The following is a 24,827-nucleotide window of genomic DNA, read 5'->3' on the forward strand; positions in this document are numbered from 1 at the left end:
AGAAATCCCTCAGGTGTTGTGCAATATCTATATATCGCTCAGGTGTGGTGATATCGCTTCGGTGTGGTACAATATCTAGATATTGCTCAGGTGTGGTGCAATATTGCAATAATGTGGAGCAATATCTAAGCAATACACCGTGGTGGTACAATATTAGATATCATGATGCCAAAATACGCCAACGCCAGTGCAATATATGGACATCGCACTGCTGTAGTACAATCGTTGGGATAATAATTTTCCGAGAAAAAAAGAGTTCAACACTGCGGAGTAGTATGTTTAAATGTTTTCACGTTATAAATTTTCGCCCTCAACGGCCTGCTTTCGTATCTGTGACTGTACTGGGATTCTGTAGGAAGGGGTTAGGTCAGGTCAAATTTCTCGAGTTGCTCCGGTGAAGAGAAGGTACGTCTCGGCCGCTATAAAACCATAACGACAATCATGTTTGTACGATGTGTTGTCCTTCTTGCCGTAATGGGCCTCAGTGCCGCTGATGACCCGATGGTTGAAGTCAAGGCGGGAAAAATTGTTGGCAAGTCGGTACAATTCTCACACAAGGACGTCCGTGTAGAACGCACAGTGCACGTATACAAGGGAATACCCTACGCCGAAGCGCCGGTCGGTGACCTGAGATTTAGAGCACCTCAACCCAAAGGTCCCTGGGACGGAGTGCACGATGCACGGAAGGTTGGGTACGCCTGTATCCAATATCAAAATCCCCTTGTTCCCCTTGAAGAACCGCAAAATGAAGACTGTCTGTATTTGAATGTATATGCACCGCAGACTGATGTGAGTACAAATATTAATTGCAGTCTTCAAATATAGGCCTAAGCTTACGTTAAACGACAGGCAACATTGCTTTACAATTATATCAATCACACTTGTCGCTGTTGTTTACGATTCCGCCCTGCGCCTACGAGCCCCATAGACGTGTGTATTTACACGTGAGGCGAACCGTTCTGTCCATGGGGGAGCAAGTGCGCAACGGCGCAGAGCGGAATTGGAGAAAACAAGCGACGGTGATCCATCCATACGTATGTGCGTACATTACATTCATTGTTAATGACCTCGTGACCTTTTCAATTGGTTCGCACACATTATCAAAGGTCGGCTTTGGTGGCAATTGGGTCGAGCGAGCTACAGCAATATATCAAAGTAAGGTGATTCTTCCAACACACAAAATTATTATCCCCACTACAAGTTTGCCAAACCAATTTATAGTGAAACAGTACCTCTTCTTGTTTAGGATAACAAATTAGTATATTTTACCATGGTGTCTAATTTATGATGTTTGAGGGGGAGGGGTCCTATGCTGTATCACACCTATCATTCTTGAGGACGTATGTGTCTTTAGTTGCTAACGTTTTTATTTTTATGTATTTCCAAAACTACTGATCACCGTGTCTCTAAAATTGCCCAAAACAATTATTGATGTTTGCAAAAATTGTAGCAAAAAGCCCAAACATACATGGAGGACAAGACTACCTAATAGTTGACTCCGAAGTAGATCTGAAAAAAAATTTATTTTACTTTATTCCCCTGCATATCAGAGATGTCTGTTAACGCTACCGATGTAAAAAGCAGTAAAGCAAAGACAGACCACATTGTTTCACGCAGCATCCGTACACCGAATTATAGGCACACTTCACATCTTAAAGTTCGGAGAACTAACCAAAATTAAAGAAATCCAGCATTTATGAAATAAATTGAGTTCTTTCTATGTGTCCGTCAAATCATAAACCCATCAATGCATTAATGCATGCACACCTATCAAAGATAACATACATACATACATACATACATACATACATACATACATACATACATACATACATACATACATACATACATACATACATACATACATACATACATACATACATACATACATACATACATACATACATACATACATACATACATACATACATACATACATACATACATACATACATACATACATACATACACACACACACACACACATACCACACATACATACATACATACATACATACATACATACATACATACATACATACATACATACATACATACATACATACATACATACATACATACATACACACACACACACACACACACACACACACACACACATACATACATACATACATACATACATACATACATACATACATACATACATACATACATACATACATACATACATACATACATACATACATACATACATACACACACACACACACACACACACACACACACACACACACACACATACATACATACATACATACATACATACATACATACATACATACATACATACATACATACATACATACATACATACATACATACATACATACATACATACATACATACATACATACATACATACATACATACACACACACATACAAAAGGGGAGACCAACTAGAGCCCTAGCATTCCGTCCCGAAAATTTTGAATAAATTAATATTTACCAGTAGTACACCTCGTGTGATACTAATAGATTGTCGAACATCGCAAGGCGGTTTGAGATGCATGAGACACTGTCATGGCTGATGAGCATCTCGTAATCGAAATTTTATTATTTAATGTTACTTAATTTAATGTTCAAAGTCTGGTCCTTTGCCCGTCATGGTGTGGATTCATGGTGGCGCATTCACTATCGGGTCTGGTACCCATGACGACGCGTACGACGCCACAGCTTTGGCGTCCATGGGTGACGTAATTGTGGTGTCATTCAACTATCGACTGGGCGTGTTTGGCTTCTTTGCCACAGGTAAGTATATGGGATGCACAGGGAACAGATCCGTCACTAGATTGACATGATGAAGATTTGTGTTACCATGATTAAAAGGTACGATACCGATGTTGTAAACGTCACTGGCCAAAGGACTTTTAGTATCGATTAGGCAATACAAGAAACTATACATGGCGTCATCTTTCAATAAGTAAGCCGACATGACTATCATCCCATACTAATTTTGAATAGACAGGCAAATAATGTCACATAATATATATTCGATGTACAACCGTCTTGAATACATGCGATATGTAATCGATTTGATAAAAAGCTGCCTGCCATGTATACTTGGTTGTATCCAGTTCGAGTCGCGATGTACCGATAGACGTCCACTGAGTATAGTGATACTAAGACAGTGTTTGTGTCCGTGCACTAACTTCTTCATCTTGCTTCTCTCTGTCCTAATTGAATGAACCGATCAATTATTTTCTATTGCAATTCGTAGACTGGGTTTTAAACATGCACTAACGTGGTGTCTGTTTTAACTGCATGTGTAAACTGCAAATCAAAAAACCCAAATAATTAATCACAAATGTTTACCGTGAACTTGTGGTTTCTGCGATATACATATGGAAGCACAAACATATATCTTGCACTTTCAACTCGACACGTGAGAACGTCTATAAATGTCATTTCGGATTCATGCCAGAAGAGCGCACCAGTTCCTCTTGACATAACAATCACGATTGAAAACAAAGCACATGACACTGTTCTTTCATCTTTTCCTGCAGGTGACGAGCATGCGCCTGGAAACTATGGATTGCTGGATCAGGTCGCTGCACTGGAGTGGGTACAACAAAACATAGCAGGTAAGAGAAATATTCCATTCAGAATAAAAGTAAATGGAAGTTTAGAACTCCCGAATGAATAGAGATTAGATTTTTCAATGTTTCAATGATGAACCAGTCTGCTCTTTGACCATTCTTTCACAGCTTTTGGAGGAGACGCCAGCAAAGTTACTATATTTGGTGAAAGTGCCGGGTCTATTAGCGTCGAATATCTCGTGTTGACCCCGTTGACAAATGGTCTGTTCCATCGAGCAATTATGCAGGTATTTATCAAATAACTACTTTCACTATTCCCTTCGTCCGTTCGATTCTTATATTGGGTTAAATTTTCCTGTCGCTCCTATACAAATCAGTCTGGTTTCACCATATATTCAATAACCAACATACCAATAATGCAGGATAAGTGTATTTGCAATTTTGTCTGCGACCTCTCTACTTAGCTAGAATTCAACAAAAACCAAACACATACATACATATCAACACTCAACACATAAAACTCAATGAAAGCAATGAATTACATCACTATACGGGCTTCAAATTGCCTAGGGGACAATTCTTAGAACTATCCTCCCAGGGCGGAAAATTCGTTAAACTGAACGACTCAGCGTATCTACTCACATAGTCAGGCAGTTCGCAAAGGTGAAGTTGAAAATATCATCCAGTGCAGAAATTTCACTGTATCATAATGTTGTTAACAGAGTGGGTCAGCTACTTATCCGGCAGTCACCAGTGACGATGTTCCATTGGCAACCAAGATATCCCAAGGTCTTGGCAAACTACTCGGTTGTGAGAAAGACACCACCGAGGAGCTGGTCCAATGTTTACGTGAGGTTCCAGCTGACGACTTCAGGGAACCAAATGATATATCAACAGTAAGTGTTGTAATCTTTTGGATTGGACAAAACTTTAAGACCATATTAAGTGTTATGCATTTCTGTTTTTCCATGTTTGTCTTCCTGTCTCATACCCGCAGCCACGCAGCCAGCCTGTCCCTTAGTAAGTGAGTCTCTCTGTCTGTCTCACTGTCTGTCTGTCCATCTATCTGTGCCTGTCTGTTTGTGTGTGTATGTATGTATGTATGTATGTATGTATGTATGTATGTATGTATGTATGTATGTATGTATGTATGTATGTATGTATGTATGTATGTATGTATGTATGTATGTATGTATGTATGTATGTATGTATGTATGTATGTATGTATGTATGTATGTATGTATGTATGTATGTATGTATGTATGTATGTATGTATGTATGTATGTATGTATGTATGTGTGTGTGTATGCATGGGAGTCTATCAGGCAAACTACTGAAAATTTCCCACACACAACAAGCTATATCTGTACATTTATATATATGTGTGCAAGACATTTGATTTTGGAACTTCACAGAAAATGTTACTACACTATACATAGTAGTCTACGAGGAAACTTTGAATAAAATGGTTTTTTTTTCAATACAAAACTAGCTAAATCTGTGTATTTTTAGACTTTTGATTTATCATGTTTGTACAGGGAGAATATCAGGAAACATCAGATGGACAATCGAATGTTAGGCTGTAAAATCAGCTTCTGTTAAAAGTGAACCTCCCCCAGATAGGTTTATAAAAAGTGACCCTCCTCCTTAGACAGTTTTCTAAAAATGACCCCCGTTCCCCAAACCCACCCCCTGTAATTACTGAAGGCTCCGTTACAGATACCGACATCTTTTGTGTTGATGTTAGCTGTGACTTCTATTAGTTTACGTGGGACACACCGACCCTATATTGTGAAAGAGTTATGGAAGTAAAGAACTGCAAAATCTAAGTGTGAAGTCAATGGAAATTTTTGATAACTTAGCTGCATAAGATTTGTTAGAACTCTATATGCAAGATAACATAAATGTAACCAGTGATGGATATCAAGTTCAGTTATCTTAATAATTTTGATCTTTCGTTGCTTTTATTACCTGTTCCGAAGGGTGTTCTTGCGAATGTCACTGGACTGGGCAGTGATATGTCCATGCTACCGTTCTCGCCGTTCATCGACGGTCACTTCCTGACCGAGATGCCCAAGAACCAGCTTACTCGGGGAGCCATCACTAAAACAGATGTGGATCTCATTATCGGAACAAACGCTGACGAGGGCACCATGTTTCTCCCGATGCTTTTCCCAAACTCGGTCAACGACACGGGAATCTCCATGGATAGGGCCACTTACGAGCAGACATACGCCGCGTTTCTGTTCGCACCTCTCAAGAAAAACCAAGCCGTTCTCGATGCCGTGAAATTAATGTACGTCAACTGGGAGGACGCAGATTCAGATGACGCCGATTACATCGAGGCTCTAAATCAAATGCTGGGAGACCACCTCTTCGTCTGCCCGTCCGATCTCTCTGCTCGCGCGTATTCAAACGCTGGCAACAACGTGTACGTCTATCACATGACCCATGTACCGGCAAAGTCCATATGGCGGATCAAGTGGATGAAAGCGGCTCATGGCGAAGACCTACAGTTTGTATTTGGAGGGGTGTTCGGTTCGAAAGACTGGTCGATGCCCGAGGAGGAGGTGACCATGTCCCTGCAGACGATGAAATATTGGACCAATTTTGCTAAGACTGGGTAAGATGCGAAGGCAAAGTTAATTAAAATTTTGCTATTAACAAAAACTACAGTATTTTAAAAGTACACATACAGGGGCTGCACTACTAAGTTGAAGACCGGGCATTTCAAAATAATTTCCACTTTTGAAGACTAAGGAAAATGGAATGGAAATCGAAAACACGAGGCTACATTATATGATAGTCGCAACTTTATTTTATTGATAGTCGCAGCTTTGTTTAAGTTACTTGTGTATATGGCAAACTGTCCATGAATATGTATTACTCATCTCACCTGTTCCAATATTGTTAGCGATCCAAACCTGTCTGGCACCGGTGAAGATTCATCGCTGAAGACCTGGCCGTTGTTTAAAGTGCCCGGATTAGAGTACAAAGAATTATCCCTGCAGATGGAAAACAAACGAGCACTGAAAGCCGATGAGTGTGCTTTTTGGAATGATTTCATACCTAAACTAATGAAACTGACAGGTCAGTGAAAAAACACACCATGTTATCTGCCTTGATTCAATTATGATGCGTAGAAACCTCGTTGTCCCTTTTTCTCGCTGATTGACGTCTCGAGATGTGCGAGAATGTGCAAGAATATTGTCTCAATTTCATTTCAACATGGGTTTGAATTCAGCCTGGACAAGGCTATAGATTTATTGAAAATTCATCGTACGTACAATCGTAACTACTGGTTAAGGTAGAATACTCTTCGTTTGAGGTATTTTGATTTTTGTACCACACTTTCCTTGTCAGTATATCTCGCGGCATATTTTTGAAGCTCCTGCAGTAAATAACGTTCTTACCGCCTTATTTTTTGAATATTTTTAAGGTAAGAAGGGATGGCAGCCATTTATAGAATTTAATAAACCGGTGATTTATTTCTCTAGTTCCACTTTTTTTTTGGTTTCTCCGATTTTTTAAAATCATTTTAGCTACTATAGACTATAGTCTATAGAAGCTATTGAGATGGCTATCCGTCCGGCGTCTGTCATCAGTCTGTCTGTATGTATGTATGTACTATGTATGTCCGTTTGTGAGGCGTCCGTCCACTCAAATATCTTGAGAACCTCAGTACTTACTGATTTGATATTTGTTGTGTAGATGAAAAATATGATTATGAGAAATTTTTTTAATTTGTTGATATTGTTGAAAATATGCAAATTAGCAACAAAAAGCCGTTTTTGGAAAATATCTTCTTCATAACCGCAGGTCAGACAGCTTTGTTGTTTGGTATACAGGTCCCTAGGGATAACCCAACTTAGATTTGTTCATATTGTGATGAAATATGCAAATCTGTATTTTTAAGGATTTTTTTGGTCACTTTTGGTCAAAACTTTATTTCATCAAAACCGCTCGTCTGACAGCTTTGATATTTGGTATACAGGTTCCGACAGATGAACTAAATATGATATATTGAATATATGATAAAATCTGCAATTTTGTATTTTTGGTGCAATTTTTGCCATTTTTGGTCAAAAAATATGTTTCTCAAAAATTACTTGTCCGATGTCTTTGATATTTGGTATACAGGTTCCTAGGAGTTGTCTTAGTCTGATAGATTGAAATTTGATGAAATCTTCAATTTTTGTATTTTGGGGTCAATTTTTGCCATTTTTGGTCAAAATATTTGTTTCTCAAAAGTTACTCATCTGATAGCTTTGATATTTGGTATACATGTTCCTAGGATTTATCGTAATGTAATATATTGAAATTATGATGAAATCTTCAATTTTGTATATTTGCAGCTAATTTTGCCATTTTTGGTCAGGCCATCCTGAAATGAGCTATCAAAGATATCCACCTTCATCAATACATGTGTCACAAAAAGTTATTCTCTACATAACACAGCAGAGCTCTGTCGACTGTCGGGTCGCTTGTTTTTTTCAAAATCGCTGGTCAGACAGCTTTAATATTTGGTTTACAGGTCCCTAGTATGACCTTAGTGAGACAATTTTATACAGTCAGGAAATACTTAATTTTGTATCCAGTAGCTTCAGGGACATTGGCCCTTTGTTTTGATTTCGAAAGGTAAGGGTCTTAAGTTTCCGTAAGAAAATTTTAGCAATTTTCAGTCTTTTAATTGTTTAATAGGCGGATTACATGACTGCCATTCAATAAGGAGTATATTTTCTCCTCTGCACAATTATCTGCACATCCTGTTCTAGAAATCAGAAGACATGACTTGCAATCCATTTCATAACCTTTTTCGTTATTTTTTTTATAGAAGTCGATACTGTGTGTTCATCCGCGGACGACGAAGCTAAGAAATATACAGAAGAAGGCAACAAGCCGTAAACAGTCTGCAAAATAATTATAAAGCGTAATTGCAATTGATGTTTTATGCTTCATTATAAATGGACAAAATCCAGTAAGAGTGTCTCTATTGAAACATGTCTTCTCCTTCTCTTGTAAATTATCTTCTTAATTAAGAGAATAAGGTTTTCACCAAATCAAAGTTTGATTATAACATTGCATTTATCAAAGCGACCACTTTGATTTTGCTGTATAGAATTACTTTTTTTCACTACTTAGGCCTCAATCTGTTGTAAATGCCTTGAACTCTTTATTCCAGAAGAAATTATTGAAACTGAAACATTAAGATGCTTGCATCTAGACATTAGAATTCTGTAACAGAAATACAGCACACTTTGGAAAACATTATCACAAATTAAATTTGATGGCGATACTTTTGGACACACGAAATCCTTTCCAATCACTTTTTGCATTGTCTCAAGTGTTCAGTTTTCCATCGGTGTCAGTGAAAAAAAATCTTGAAAAGAGTCATCACCGATGGCTCTGTTGTCATTATCATTTGTATAAATTGATCCGATGTCTGACTTCAACTTTGACGAGACAAGAAGCCGCACAGTACTGGTCGACATGTTGAGTATTATTTTTGAAGAAAAGTATTCGGACGTCGCTAAACATAGAGATTTCACACTCAGGTAAATGAACATTTTCCCAAGGAATATAAGCAGCAGTTTTCCTTGGATAGTTTCTTATGGCTGCTAATGTGTTTGTAAACCAGTGCGCAACCGCTGCTGTGATCTGTTAATTGTACTGTTGCAGTACAGGTAATTTGTAATAAATTTCAATCACTGAAGTAAATCAAAAATGAAAATGGGCGTATATGTTGTTGTGAGTCTTTGGTATAATATATAACAGGGATCCCATTCTTTCAAAGATTAATTGCGAGTGTTATCATTCCCAAAATTATGACACACGTGACATAAATTTAGCATCGCCACTTGATGGCTGTCCGGACATGCAATCCTCAAGGGCCTTACCCCTCTAGTTGCTTAGCGACGCAGCAAGAGGTTATAACCTGAATGGGTGTCTGACAACGGCCTTAAGTTAGTCTTTCACTTTCGAGGTGCATACTACCTTAAAGATATAGGCCAGCAAAGTCCTAGTATTGTAAAAAGTTGAGGGTCTAGTGCCTGTTTTAAGACACATTCTACCTTAAATAAATGTGAAATACAGAAATATTGTAGATTTCGTTAATGTGTTATCACACACAGTAGTTACCCGAGGTAAGTTTTTCATGTTTAGAATCGACTCAAAATATTGTTTTAGAGTATAGAATTGCTTCCGTTTCGTATGTTGTCAGACAGACAAAAAGGTCGACAACAGACAGATGTCGACAAATTTTGTTTATCTGAGAACCCAAAACCTGTCTTTATATAAACATGATTGCAAGCTGACAAGAAATGAATGTTGTAGATGTGGCAGGCCTTGAGAATGCAGGGAAAACATAATGTATCCAAACAAGTCATCGTAAAGATACACAGTCAACGAAAGAGAACGAAACGGAATTCAAAACTGTGTATCAATTTATCGCTCAGGTGTGGTGCAATATCTAGATATTGCTCAGGTGTGGTGCAATATCTAGATATTGCAGTAATGTGGAGTAATATCTAAATAATACACCGGTGTGGCACAATAATTAGATATCATGATGCCAAAATACGCCAACGCTGGTGCAATATATGGACATCACACTGCTGTAGTACAATCGTTGGGATAATAATATCTCGAGAAAGAAAAGTTCAACACTGCGGAGTAATATGTTTAAATGTTTTCACGTTATAAATTTTCGCCCTCAACGGCCTGTTTTCGTATCTGTGACTACTGGGATTCTATTAATATTTTAACCAGGGTATTAAGGTCAGGTCAAATTTCTCAAGTTGCTCCGGTGAAGAGGAGGTACATCTCGGCCGCTATAAAACCATAACGACAATCATGTTTGTACGATTTGTTGTCCTTCTTGCCGTTATAGGCCTTAGTGCCGCTGACGACCCGATGGTTGAAGTCAAGGCGGGAAAAGTTGTCGGCAAGTCGGTACAATTCGCGCACAAGGACGTCGATGTAGAACGCACAGTGCACGTCTACAAAGGAATACCCTACGCCGAAGCGCCGGTCGGTAAGCTCAGATTTAGAGCACCTCAACCCAAAGGTCCCTGGGACGGAGTGCACGATGCTACGAAGGTTGGGTACGCCTGTATCCAGTATAAAAATCCATTTGTTCCCCTTGATGAGCCGCAGAATGAAGACTGTCTGTATTTGAATGTCTATGCACCGCAGACTGATGTGAGTATAAGTTTTAACTGCGTTCTTCACAATACGATAATCGACAGGCAGGACATACGTATGTGCAAACACGTTCATGAATACACTGTAAATGACCTCGTGATCTTTTCAGTTGGTTCATACACATTGTAAATATAACAAAGGTCGGATAGGATGGAAGTTGTGTCGAGCAAGTTACAGCAATACGTATTGAACTTATGTGATTCCTCCATCACACAAAATTAAATTTTTATCCTCGATGCAAGTTTGCCAAACTATTTTATAGTGGCTCTGGCCAATACCAGTGTTCTTGCTCAAGACAGCAAATAAGCGTTTTTATTGTGATGTCTAAGGTATGAGTTTGGAGGGGGTCCTCTACTGTTTTACAACAAAATAATTCTTGAGGACGTCTATGTCTGTAGTAGATTATTACATCAAAAGAATTGTTTATACATAGATTGCATACATGGATACATACATGGATACATACATACATACATACATGCATGCATACATACATACATACATACATACATACATACATACATACATACATACATACATACATACATACACACAGACACACAGACACACACATACATACATACATACATACATACATACATACATACATACATACATACATACATACATACATACATACATACATACATACATACATACATACATACATACATACATACATACATACATACATACATACATACATACATACATACATACATACATACATACATACATACATACATACATACATACATACATACATACATACATACATACATACATACATACATACATACATACATACATACATACATACATACACACACACATGCATACATACATACATACATACATACATACATACATACATACATACATACATACACACATACACACACACGCACATACATACATACATACATACATACATACATACATACATACATACATACATACATACATACATACATACATACATACATACATACATACATACATACATACATACATACATACATACATACATACATACATACATACATACATACATACATACATACATACATACATACATACATACATACATACATACATACATACATACATACATACATACACACAGACACAGACAGACACATACATACATACATACATACATACATACATACATACATACATACATACATACATACATACATACATACTTACATACATACATACATGCATGCATGCATGCATGCATGCATGCATGCATGCATGCATGCATGCATACATACATACATACATACATACATACATACATACATACATACCATACATACATACATACATACATACATACATACATACATACATACATACATACATACATACATACATACATACATACATACATACACACAGACACAGACAGACACATACATACATAACATACATACATACATACATGCATGCATGCATGCATGCATGCATGCATGCATACATACATACATACATACATACATACATACATACATACATACATACATACATACATACATACATACATACATACATACATACATACATACATACATACATACATACATACATACATACATACATACATACATACATACATACATACATACACTGCATACATATAATTATGTCTTGTACGACTTTCTCTGTCATATTGTACCAAATCTGTGATAGGAACGGAAAGTGATTCTAGCCATTCTTGTGGGGATAGTTTTTGATTGATTACAATTGAACATATTTACGTTTCGTTTAAATGTAACCCACTAAGGTCATAATTACACTCAACCATAGTGATAACTGCCTTGATTATTCAACGAAGTTTTATAATGTGGATAGTTGTAAATTGACTGCCGAACTGCAAGTACCAATGTTGAAAATATTGTAAATCACCAAAGGCAATGTAAATTATTGTTTGGTCTTCTCAACATTTTGCGATATCTTGCACTACCCCAATCTCTAATAGGATTGGCACCTTTCCTTGTTATAGTCACAATATAGTTTATAACGAATTTGAAAATCACCCCTACCTATGTATATATTGTATGATTAATGACTTAGCTTATACTGGTTCTTTGGTTTATGTCAGTCCAGTAGCAGGTTGTAGTGAAGATCAACGAGGAGAAAAATTAAATCCCTAGCATTGAATGAATTAATAAATACGATTGGAACTAATTTAGGATAATTGGATGGTGAAGTAATGTCGGTTTAATCTGCAAATGTAAGCTCATCTTCTTTTGTTTTCAAGTTACACACTTGTTTTGATGAGTAATTTCTAATATTGCAACATTCAGCTGTGGGGCACCAAACACTTTTGAGAAATTTGACAAATATGAAAATCCCATTATCCCAAATTAGTTCCAACCGTGTTAATATTTATCAGTAGTAACATAACAAGGCGATTTGAGATGCATTGAAGACACTATTATGGCTGATGAGCATCTGCTAATGTAAATGTTATTAATGCATTGTTTCATTTTAATTTTTAAAGTCTGGTCCATTGCCTGTCATGGTGTGGATTCATGGCGGTGGATTCGTCATTGGTTCCGGTACCCAAGACGACGTGTACGACGCCACAGCTTTGGCGTCGATGGGTGATGTGATTTCGTGTCATTCAACTATCGACTGGGTGTGTTCGGCTTCTTCACCACAGGTAAGTATACGGGAAGCATGTGAGACAGATACGTCGAGAGATAAGATTGACATAAATTAGATTTCATTTTACTGTGATAAAAAGTACGATACCGGTTTTGAGAATTTCACTGGCCCCTGGAGTTTCGCCTTTGATTGGGCAATATATATGACGTCATCATTCAATAAGTAAGCGGCCATCGGACAGGTAAATAACGTCACATAAAATATTCGACGTACAACCGCTTTGAATATATGCGATATGTAATCGATTTGACGAAAAATACCTGCCATATACTCAGTTGTATCCACTTTGATTAGCGATGCCCCTATAAACGCCAATCGGGTGATATGATACTGAGACTGTGTTTTTATCCGTGATTTAAATTCTCTATCATGGTTCTTTCTTTCCTAGTTGAATGAACCGATCAACTGTAGCAAATCATAGACTGAGCTTTAGATATGCACTCACAATGATCCTAAGAGGAAGGCATCAGGGGATGTCTATTTTAACAGCATAAAACAAACTATATTGTTACCGACAAATACTTACGTGAACCTGCGGGTTCATCGATATGTAAATGGATACACAAACGAATATCTTGCACTTTGAACTCGGCACATGAGATCGTCTATAATAAAAAAATATAGAACACTCGATTGCGAGTTGGATGTCGTTTCAAATTCATGTCAGCAGAGTGCCTCTTGTCGTCACGATCACTATTGAAAAAAGCATATGCAACTAGCCTTTTGTTTCATCGTTTCCTAGGTGACGAGCATGCGCCTGGCAACTATGGATTGCTGGATCAGGTCGCTGCCCTAGAGTGGGTACAACAAAACATAGCAGGTAAGAGAAATATTCCATTCAGAATAAAAGCACATGAAAGGTTATAACTCCAGAATGAATAGATGTTAGATTTTTCCACGTTTCAATTATGAATCAGTCTGTTCTTTGACTATTCGTCCACAGCTTTTGGAGGAGACGCCAGCAAAGTTACTATATTTGGTGAAAGTGCCGGGTCTATTAGCGTCGAATATCTCGTGTTGTCCCCGTTGACAAATGGTCTGTTCCATCGAGCAATTATGCAGGTATTTATCAAATAAGTACACTCACTACTTCCTTCGTCCGTTTGACTCTTATATGGGTTAATTTTTCCTGTCGCTCCTATACAAATCAGTCTGTTTCACCATATATTCAATAACCAACATATCAATAATACAGGACAAGTGTATTTGCATTTTGTCTGCGACCTCGCTACTTAGCTGGAATTCAACAAAAACCAAACACGTACATATTAACACTCAACACATAAAACTCAATGAAAGCAACGAAGTACATCGCTATACAGGGCTTCTAATTGCCTCCGGGACAATTCTTAGAACTACCTTCCCAGGGCGGAAAACTCAGTACTGTGATTCCTTGATCTGAATAACTCAGCGTATCTACTCACATAGTCAGGCAGTTCGCAAAGGTGAAATTAAAAATATCACCCAGTACAGAAATTTCACTGTATGATATTGTTGTTCACAGAGTGGGTCAGCTACTTTTCCCGCAGTCACCAGTGACGATGTTCCCTTGGCAACCAAGATTTCCCAAGGTCTTGGCAAACTGCTGGAATGTGAGAAAGACACCACCGAGGAGCTGGTCCAATGTTTACGTGAGGTTCCAGCTGACGACTTCAGGGAACCAAATGATATATCAACTGTAAGTGTTGTAATCTTTTGCACTGGTCAAAACTTTCGCATCATATTAAATGTTATGCATTTGTTTTTCCATGCATGTATTCCTGTCTTTTACCTGCAGCCAGCCTGTCCCTCAGTCAGTCAGTCAGTCAGTCAGGCAGGCAGTCTGTCTGTCTGTCTGTCTGTCTGTCTGTCTGTCTGTCTGTAGATTAGCGGACAAGTTTCTATGGCAGGATATACGTTAATGCATTGTCTGTTTGACGCTTTCATTTTGAGTAATTTACTATTTTATTTTATGAAAGTCTGAAATAAGGGGGAATATGAGTCATGGTATTACCCAGTGTTGATTTTCTTCTGAAATATTTGTTGATGTCCTCGAAGGAAAGCAAGGCCGATGTTGTTATGTAGGTGTTTGCAGTGACTTCTATTTAGTTAACGTGCTATATTCTAAAGAGTTATGGAAGTAAAGAAATACGAAATTTAAGTCTTAAGTCAATGGCAGTTTTTGATAACTTATGTGCTTAATCTTTGTGAAAACTCTATATAAGGTAACATAAATGTCACCAGTGATGGGTATTTGGTTTATTCATCCTGTTAATTTTGATCTTTCCTTACTTTTATCTGTTCTGAAGGGTGTTCTTGCGAATGTCACTGGACTAGGCAGTGATATGTCCATGCTACCGTTCTCGCCGTTCATCGACGGTCACTTCCTGACCGAGATGCCCAAGAACCAGCTTACACGGGGAGCCATCACTTAAAACAGATGTGGATCTCATTATCGGAACAAACGCTGACGAGGGCACCATGTTTCTCCCGATGCTTTTCCCAAACTCGGTCAACGACACGGAAATCTCCATGGATAGGGCCACTTACGAGCAGACATACGCCGCGTTTCTGTCGGCACCTCTCAAGAAAAACCAAGCCGTTCTCGATGCCGTGAAATTAATGTACGTCAACTGGGAGGACGCCGATTCAGATGAAGCCGATTACATCGAGGCTCTGAATCAAATGCTGGGAGACCACCTCTTCGTCTGTCCGTCCGTTCTCTCCGCACGTGCTTATTCAAACGCAGGCAACAACGTGTACGTCTATCACATGACCCATGTACCGGCAAAGTCCATATGGCGGATCAAGTGGATGAAAGCGGCTCATGGCGAAGACCTGCAGTTTGTATTCGGAGGGGTGTTCGGTTCGAAAGACTGGTCGATGCCCGAGGAGGAGGTGACCATGTCCCTGCAGACGATGAAATATTGGACCAATTTTGCTAAGACTGGGTAAGAGGCGAAGGCAATGGGTAGGGAATTCGAAACGTACAGCGAAATTAAAAGGGAATTTAACTAAATTTTTGCTATTGGCAAAAACAATTTTTTTAAACTACACATATAGGGGCTGTACTACTAAGCTGAAAACTTGGCATTTCAAAATAAATTCCACTGTGGAAAGACAAATTTGTTTTTCTAAGGAAAAATGGAATGGCAATCGAAAATACTCATGGGGTTATAGTTCATTTTGTGTGTGTCGTCGGCACGTCTGGTCTTAATGATATACGAAACCTCCGACGAATTTTGAAATCCGTGTATTGTAGTAACTCAATATAATGCAGTATATTTAAATGTTTTAAGACACGTGTCCTCGTAAGGTTTACCTGCCGAATAAAACTTGGTATCTGTGACAGACAAGTTACTAACATCAACATTGTTCTCTCGTAATGCAATTCAAATCGAAAAATGATGCCTATATTTGACTGTAAAAGCAATTGAAGCACAGATCTTATTGATAGTCGCAACTTTGTGTTAAGTTACTTACTTGTGTATATTGCAAACTTTCCATGAATATTTATTACTCATCTCACCTGTTCTAATATTGTTAGCGATCCAAACCTGTCTTGCACCGGTGAAGATTCATCGCTGAAGACCTGGCCGTTGTTTAAAGTACCCGGATCAGAGTACAAAGAATTATCACTGGAGATGGAAAACAAACGAGCACTGAAAGCCGATGAGTGTGCTTTTTGGAATGATTTCATTCCTAAACTAATGAAACTGACGGGTAAGTGAAGAACGCGTCATGTTAACTGCCTCGATTGAATTGTGATGCGTAGAAACCTAGTTTTCCCTTTTTCTCGCTGATTGACGTCTGGAGATAAGCGAGAATATGCAAGAATATTGTCTCAATTTCATTTCAACATTATGTGAATCAGCGTGGACAAGGCTTTTGATTCATTGAAAATTCATCGTACATACCATTATAGCTACTGTCTGGGGTAGGGTAGTCCTCGGTTGATGTATTTTGATTTGTACTATACTTTCCTTGTCAGTATTTCTCGCGGCATATTTTTGAAGGTCCTGGAGTAAACAAAGTTCTTATCGCCTTATTTTTTGAATGTCGAAAATTTACCGTCTTCTCATTGGGTAAGAAGGGATGGCAGCCATTTACAGAATTTCAAATATCGGTTATTTATTTCTTTAGTTTCAGATTTTTTATAGTTCCTCAGATTTTTTTTCCTTTTTGATTTCGAAAGGTTTTCTGAAGTTTTCGTAAGAAAATGTTAGCAAAGTTTCAGTTTTTCAATTCCGAGGCGCGCACTAAATTATTGTAATTATTGTAATTGTTTAATAAGCAGATTCCATGACTCGCTATTCAATACGGAGTACTCCTCTTTACACCTATCTGTATATGCTGTTCTAGAAATCAGAAGATGTACTTGCAAACCATTTCATAACTTTTTTTCGTTTTTCTTTTCACAGAAGTCGATACTGTGTGTTCAGCCGCGGATGACGAAAGAAAGAAGTACACGGAAGAAGGCAACAAGCCGTGAACAGCCTGCAAAATAATTATAAAGCGTAATTGCAATTGAGGTTTTATGCTTCATCGTAAATTGATTAAATCCAGGAACAGTGTCTCTTTTCAAACATGTCTTGTAAATCTCTTGTAAATTATCTTCTTAATTCAGAGAATACGGTTTGATTGTAACATTGCATTTATTAAAGCAACCACTTTGATTTTGCAGTTAAGAATTACTTTTTCACTACTTAGGCCTCGATCTGCTGTAGATGCGTTGAACTCTTTATTCCAGAAGAAATTATTGAAACTGAAACATTAAGATTCTTACATCTAAACATTAGGTTTCTGTTATAGAAATACACCACACGTCGGGAAACGTTTTCACAAATTAACATTTATGGCAATATTTTTTGACACACGAAATCCTCTCCAATCAATATAATTTTAGCATTGTCACAAGTGTTTCGCTTTCCATGCATGTATGGCAATGATACAGAGCTCTTGAAAAGAGCCATCACCGATGGCTCAGTTGTCGTTATCATTTATAAATTTAATTTTTTGTCTGACAACAACTTTGACGAGACAAGAAGCCGTACTGGTCGACGTGTTGAGTTTTTTTTTGAAGAAAATTATTCGCACGTCGCTAAATATCGAGATTTGACACTCAGGTAATGAACTTTATCCCAAGGAATACAAGGAGCAGTTTTCCGAGGATAGTTTTTATGGCTGCAAATGAGCTTGCAAACCATTGCGCAGCCTCTTCTGTGATCTTTTAAAGGATATATTGTACTGTTGTAAAATGTCAATCACTGAATTAAATCAAGGTTGAAAATGGGCGTATATGTTGTTGCGAGTCGTTGGTAAAATATGTAAAAGGGATCCCACTCTTTCAAAGATTAATTGTGAGTGTTACAATTTCCAAAATTTATGGCACACGGGACATAAATTTAGGATCGCCACTTGATGGGCTGTCCGGTCATGTAATAATAATAATAATAATATTTGGTTCTTATATAGCGCACATATCCACAAGTAGATGTGATCAAGGCGCTTTACAATTATTATTACCCCTGGTCACTGGACCTAATATTATACCACTCAACTCCCTTGGGAGCAGACAACAGCTCACATGTGCAGCCACAAGCGCAGCAGAGCTAAACGCACACATAACAACCTCTGTCCTACCAGGTACCCATCACTCCTGGGTGGGGAGAAGCAATGAGGAATAAAGTGCCTTGCCCAAGGACACAACACCACAGCCATGCCGGGGCTCGAACTCACCATCCTTTGATCGTGAGTCCACTGCTCTAGCCACTGGCCCATGATGCCTCAAAATTAAGGGCCTGACCCTGCAAATTTGCTTAGCCCAGCAAGGGGTTATAACCTGAGTGGGTGTCTAACACGGCCTTTGTTTGACTGTTAGTCACATTAACAAAAGATTTGTCATTATAACTTGACTATTAGAAACTCACACGCAAAGCGAAAAAGGCCTACAAGCTAACCGGTGCTCCCTTCAAAGATTCATGTTGTAACAATAGTTCTTTTGAAGCTGTGAAGCAAGGCTGAAAGCAAAGAGAGGACTGAAAGAACACTGTCTCCCCTACCGTGTTGTTAGTATGTAAATTTGATTCCCTGGTAGTCACAGCAACCATGTACTGCACCTGTAAGATCGGTATTGGTAAGATGGATGTACGTACGTACGTATACGTACGTACGTACGTACGTATGTATGTATGTATGTATGTATGTATGTATGTATGTATGTATGTATGTATGTATGTATGTATGTATGTATGTATGTATGTATGTATGTATGTATGTATGTATGTATGTATGTATGTATGTATGTATGTATGTATGTATGTATGTATGTATGTATGTATGTATGTATGTATGTATGTATGTATGTATGTATGTATGTATGTATGTATGTATGTATGTATGTATGTATGTATGTATGTATGTATGTATGTATGTATGTATGTATGTATGTATGTATGTATGTATGTATGTATGTATGTATGTATGTATGTATGTATGTATGTATGTATGTATGTATGTATGTATGTATGTATGTATGTATGTATGTATGTATGTATGTATGTATGTATGTATGTATGTATGTATGTATGTATGCATGCATGCATGCATGCATGCATGCATGCATGCATGCATGCATGCATGCATGTATGTATGTATGTACGTATGTATGTACGTACGTACGTGCGTGAACCGCAAGACAATCGTTACATAACTAAAAACCCTAAGTAACTCAGCAGCTATGGGCGTTCTTGGCCGCTGGTGTCTTTATGAATCTATACATTTGTTAAACAAACCGTATATTGACGAAACATTCTTAATGTAGTGTATAGCTATGGATAACCCCTAACAAGTTTTTTGCATAATTTGGACAAACATAAGGTTTAGCATAATAACGTGTCTCTTGGTTTGGTTTCTTGCTATTACAATCAAGGCATGTTTTCATGAATGTCTAATGACCAAATAAAATCTTTTTGACCCTACAGCTTCTAATGTAGCCAACAAAGTTGGACAAATATAAGCTTAAATACTTAAAAGTGTTTTACGTATTTGTTTTTGGTCCTCTCTTCATAGTAATCAAAGCTATAGTTTTCAATAAATTCTAGTGAACAGAACTTTTAAGAAATGTAGCTCTGTATCACATTAACCTAGTCTCAATGCGTAGTAACAATCTTGACGGGACCTCGAAACCAAGGCTGCATGTAAGCCGAAGTGCACAAGGGTACTTTGGACCCTCCCTGCATGAGGGGATGTTTTTCTTATTTTTTCTACCCGTGCATCCTCAATGATACTCGTGCGCACCCCTTGCAGTAACCCCTCAATGGGTAGATTACCTAGCCCTACCTTTGTGAAGACACTCGGGGGCACCCTCGCAGCAACCCCTCTACGGGTCGACTACCTGGCCCCGATTTCATACCCATACATTCTGACAGCACCTCTGTTGAGACATGTAATTTTCCTTTTGGCTCATACTCACCGAACATGGGAATAAATACCTAGTCTAGCGAACATTGGGATGCTAGTTTCCAACCCACAATATTACAGAGAGAAAAATCGTGGTTTAGAGGATAACTGTTATCAGTGTTGCAACTAGCAGCTCGCTAGACTAAAGTACCGTATCATGAAGAATAAGAATTAGCAAAATGCGCTGGCGGCCACACACTGGTAACTACTGAGCCAAACTGTGCCCCCAGAATGACCAAGAAAATGTTATTTACATAGCACAACCCAAGGTCAAAAGAGGTTAAGAAGAGCGGGAAAGAAGCAAAATGCGGTAAGACAGCAAGAAGAAACAGACAAAGGCGGGACATTTGAAAATGCAGAACATTCCTGACAGGTAAGGGAGGGGCTGTTGCGCAAGAGAGAATGAGCAAGAGAAAACAGACACTCAGGAAAAAGCCGGCAAACTCGACTGAACTAAGGAAAGTGGAAAGGCGAGAGTGACCTGGCTTGTCAAACGGTATAAACTCTATAATCTATATGAAGCCCGAACAGGAGGCGCCAACATGGAGTGGAGACAACTCAGCATGATGTATCCTAACACTAGTTCCAACCTTAACGGGAATATAGACGTTACCTGCGGTGTATAATTCGCCGAGGAGGGCTACCCCTGTCGCTAGTTAGTTTGTGAAAGCTAGAGTTACGGCCGTGGTTTGGTCTCCTAGTAGTTGTTTATCCGATAGTCTTCTTGTATGCACTGCAACGAATGCTTGGTCAGCGGCCGTGGGTTGAGGAGGTGAAACCATGGCGTATCCGCTCGGCACTGTGTTGCAATGAGGAGAAAGTCTAATGGCCATGTCTCCTATTTATACATACTGAATTTGCATATGGCGTATTGATGTCGCCATGTGATGCGGCTTTGAATAAGATTCTTTGTGATGTCTGTTCGGTTTGTTGTTGATAGGACTGTGAGTAAGATCAAAGTGCGAAGGCGATTAGAACCTCAAACCTTACTATCTATTGATTAACTTTTCGGCAATTCACTGGATGCTTGCCTCTTTCACGATAACAGATTTTACTAGAGTGTACAGAGTATACCGGGTGTTTCATAAGAACACAGGATTGACACACAATTTGCCTTGTGTCATCTAATCATAGCTGTCTCCCTACTTGTAGTGAGAATGCCTGAGTTTGACAGGTTAATTTTCACTGTTTTTTCGTTTCCACCTACAGAGGTCTGTTTTAATACACCACTTGTTACAATTTAACAGTCTTCTGCGCTCCATCGACCATTTGAATTGTTGCAGCTTGACTGATTTTCTTTAGATAAATGAAACAAATCTGTGGCTGTTTTCATTGCTTGCGGTGAAGTAAGGGAGCCTTCAGAGTGACCGGGGGAATTGGGGAGGGTCACTTTTTAGAAAACCGTTCAAGGAGGAGGGTCACTTTTTATAAACCTATTTTGGGAGAGGGTCACTTTTGACAGAAGCTGATTTTATGGCAAAAACTTTGATTGTCCGCGTGATATTTCCTGAATAGGATATCATCAACAAAGTACGTACACATTACCCACAAATTTCACAAGCAAAGAAGATGCAGTGGTATCCTACATTAAACACCTTGAACAGTTAAAACTGATGAAAGACAAGCGAAAAAAATATATGCAACAGGTGGGAAAGTGTATATCAATCAATCAAATGTACATTAATGCAAAGATATTGTCAGTTTTATATCTGAAAAATTGTGCATAGTCTCTCATAGACTACAGCGAAATTCTAAAATCAAATTTCTTGCACAACAATGGACTTATAACAACGCTAGTTTAATAAAAAACATTAATATAAATAATCAAGCGCACATACTTGCACAGATTTACCTAGTTTTGTATTGGAAAAAAATTATTCATAGTTTCATCATAGACCGCCATGCATAGTGAATCGACATTTCGGTGAAATTCCAAAATCAAATTTCTTACACAACCATAGACTTGTAACCACTCTAGTCTAATCAAGAACATTAATATCAATAATCAAGAGTAAACAAATGCAAAGATTTACCTGTTTTTGTATAGGAAAAAACTATTCATGGTTTCATCATAGACACCATGGATAGTGAACCAAATTTTTAGATGAAATTCAGAAACCAATTTCTTCTACACATTAATGCACATTTTACTTCCCAATTCAAGCAAAGTAAATTTAAATACAATACCAAACACATATAATATACAGATATAGCATGTTTTGTGGGGGTAAATTGTCAATAATTTGCCTGATAGACTCCATGTATTATGATTTGATATTTTTGGATGAAGCACTAAATCAGCCACATCTTGCCTTCTTATAATTGCACAAAATATGGTGACCCTCCCTCAAATGTATGAAATACCATATCTCTTTATAATAAAACATTCTTGCGAAATAAATTGCGACTGTCCTCCGAAAACGCCGGCCCTCCCCTCTGTAATTTGTCCCTAACATAACAATTGAACCAATTGTTATGTAAATTTGCTGATACTGTTTCAGTTATTCCAGGGAGAATACCGCTCTGGTTAAGGGGAGGGTCAAGTTTTAGAATGTCGGACAAGGGAGGGTCACATTTTAGACAGGAGGATAAGGGGGAGGGTCACATTTTACGGTACAGGTGTGCGCGAAATTCCACCGGCCCACCCGCTGTAATTACTGAAGGCTCCCTAACATATAACTGCCGATATCCTCAGATCGGGATATCGACCTCGAATCCTACACCGGAAGACATGGCCCGGACATAATCGATGGATTTGCTTATAAGGTAAATGGAGTAGAAGAATGCTGCCATCTTTGTAGCAAAAGTAAGGGATGCATGTCTTACGGCTTTGATATTAGAAGTACTAACTACTGGTTGTGAGACGCCATGCCCGTGCCAACGTACTAACGGTCGCTTGATCCTTTGAACTACTTACTATTTTGGGAAAGAGACAGATTTTATTTATATATATCTTGAATGAAAAGAAATGGTAAATATATATATACATAAACATTAATATATATATATATATATATATATATATATATATATATATATATATATATATATATATAAGTCTGTATTTATTTCTATCGATTTAGTATACATTTTCATACTTAATATTAATGGGCTTTCAAAAAGTATAAATAAATTAGTTATACGACTGGAGAGATTTGTACGCCTTGAGGTCTTCCAAGGTGTAGGCACTCTGTGAGTAGAGACATGATGTCGGGATATGTAATATCTGGCCACTCACCGACGTCATCTGACGACCAATAACTTTTCTGGAGCTGGTATGGGTTTAGGTTACCAATTACTCTGATTTTCTCGAGATATCCTGCTCTTGAAACACTATCGAGACTTTTTAGGTAGTCAGTGAAACACCGATCGGCTTTATGTTTACCGGTCATGGCTTCCGGGCTCACTTAAACGGGTCAATGATTGTTTTGAATGCAGCTCTCTCGAATGCAAATATCTAGGTCAGCAGATTTGAATGCGTTATGAATATGCAAACAGTTGCCCCACAATTTTGCGATTAAAGACGCATAAGTGCGTTGTGAAGGGTAAAGGCATGTTAGAAATCCGCCTGGGCCTTCACTGTACGAAAAGTCAAATTTGTCACATGCTTTTCCTGGGTGGTCACAGTTGACAAAATAAAGTACCACTTTTGTACAATGTTTACCTAGGTAACTTGGCACAGTCGGAACTACATAAATAAGAGGTCAAAATAGAGTGCCTTGTCTTTGGCTGCCATTATTACGGTATGTATGACACCTTTTTTGGTAAAAAAATTACTTCGATATGAATGCAATGAGTCAAGATCAATTTCAGGACTCGGTGGCACATTCTGTACGACCGGCTCTGCACCCCAGATATTCTATGAAACACACGTCATGAATTATTTATGAAGCACGTCGCTGTTCTACACCGACATAAGGAAGTTAATAACCTACTGAGGCCTC

At 38.2% G+C, this 24,827-nt stretch overlaps 1 protein-coding gene across 2 annotated transcripts; it reads left to right on the forward strand.

Annotated features, from left to right (window-relative positions):
- The first annotated feature begins 357 nt into the window (after positions 1-357).
- On the forward strand, positions 358-18,105 carry LOC139130179 (fatty acyl-CoA hydrolase precursor, medium chain-like). Of its 2 annotated transcripts, none has more exons than XM_070695920.1 (8): positions 358-789; positions 2,611-2,773; positions 3,529-3,606; positions 3,730-3,848; positions 4,284-4,457; positions 5,544-6,184; positions 6,476-6,651; positions 17,844-18,105. In XM_070695920.1, exons 1-8 carry the CDS (start codon positions 442-444, stop codon positions 17,912-17,914), a joined length of 1,770 nt encoding a protein of 589 aa, XP_070552021.1. In that variant the 5' UTR covers positions 358-441; the 3' UTR covers positions 17,915-18,105. The 2 variants fall into 2 exon arrangements, with proteins under 2 accessions (XP_070552021.1, XP_070552020.1); XM_070695919.1 differs by lacking the exon at positions 17,844-18,105 and adding an exon at positions 8,396-9,295.
- The last annotated feature ends 6,722 nt before the right edge of the window (positions 18,106-24,827 follow it).

The sequence above is a fragment of the Ptychodera flava genome, chromosome 3, assembly GCF_041260155.1.
Source record: "Ptychodera flava strain L36383 chromosome 3, AS_Pfla_20210202, whole genome shotgun sequence".
NCBI classification, from domain to species: domain Eukaryota; kingdom Metazoa; phylum Hemichordata; class Enteropneusta; family Ptychoderidae; genus Ptychodera; species Ptychodera flava.

Bases quoted from the DNA above. Each gene is read 5' to 3' on its own strand.
- LOC139130179 (XM_070695920.1), top strand. From the start codon at position 442: ATGTTTGTACGATGTGTTGTCCTTCTTGCCGTAATGGGCCTCAGTGCC. The intron at 3,607-3,729 runs GTAAGAGAAATA...ATTCTTTCACAG, and splicing joins GGTACAACAAAACATAGCAG to CTTTTGGAGGAGACGCCAGC. The intron at 6,652-17,843 runs GTCAGTGAAAAA...TTCTTTTCACAG, and splicing joins TAAACTAATGAAACTGACAG to AAGTCGATACTGTGTGTTCA.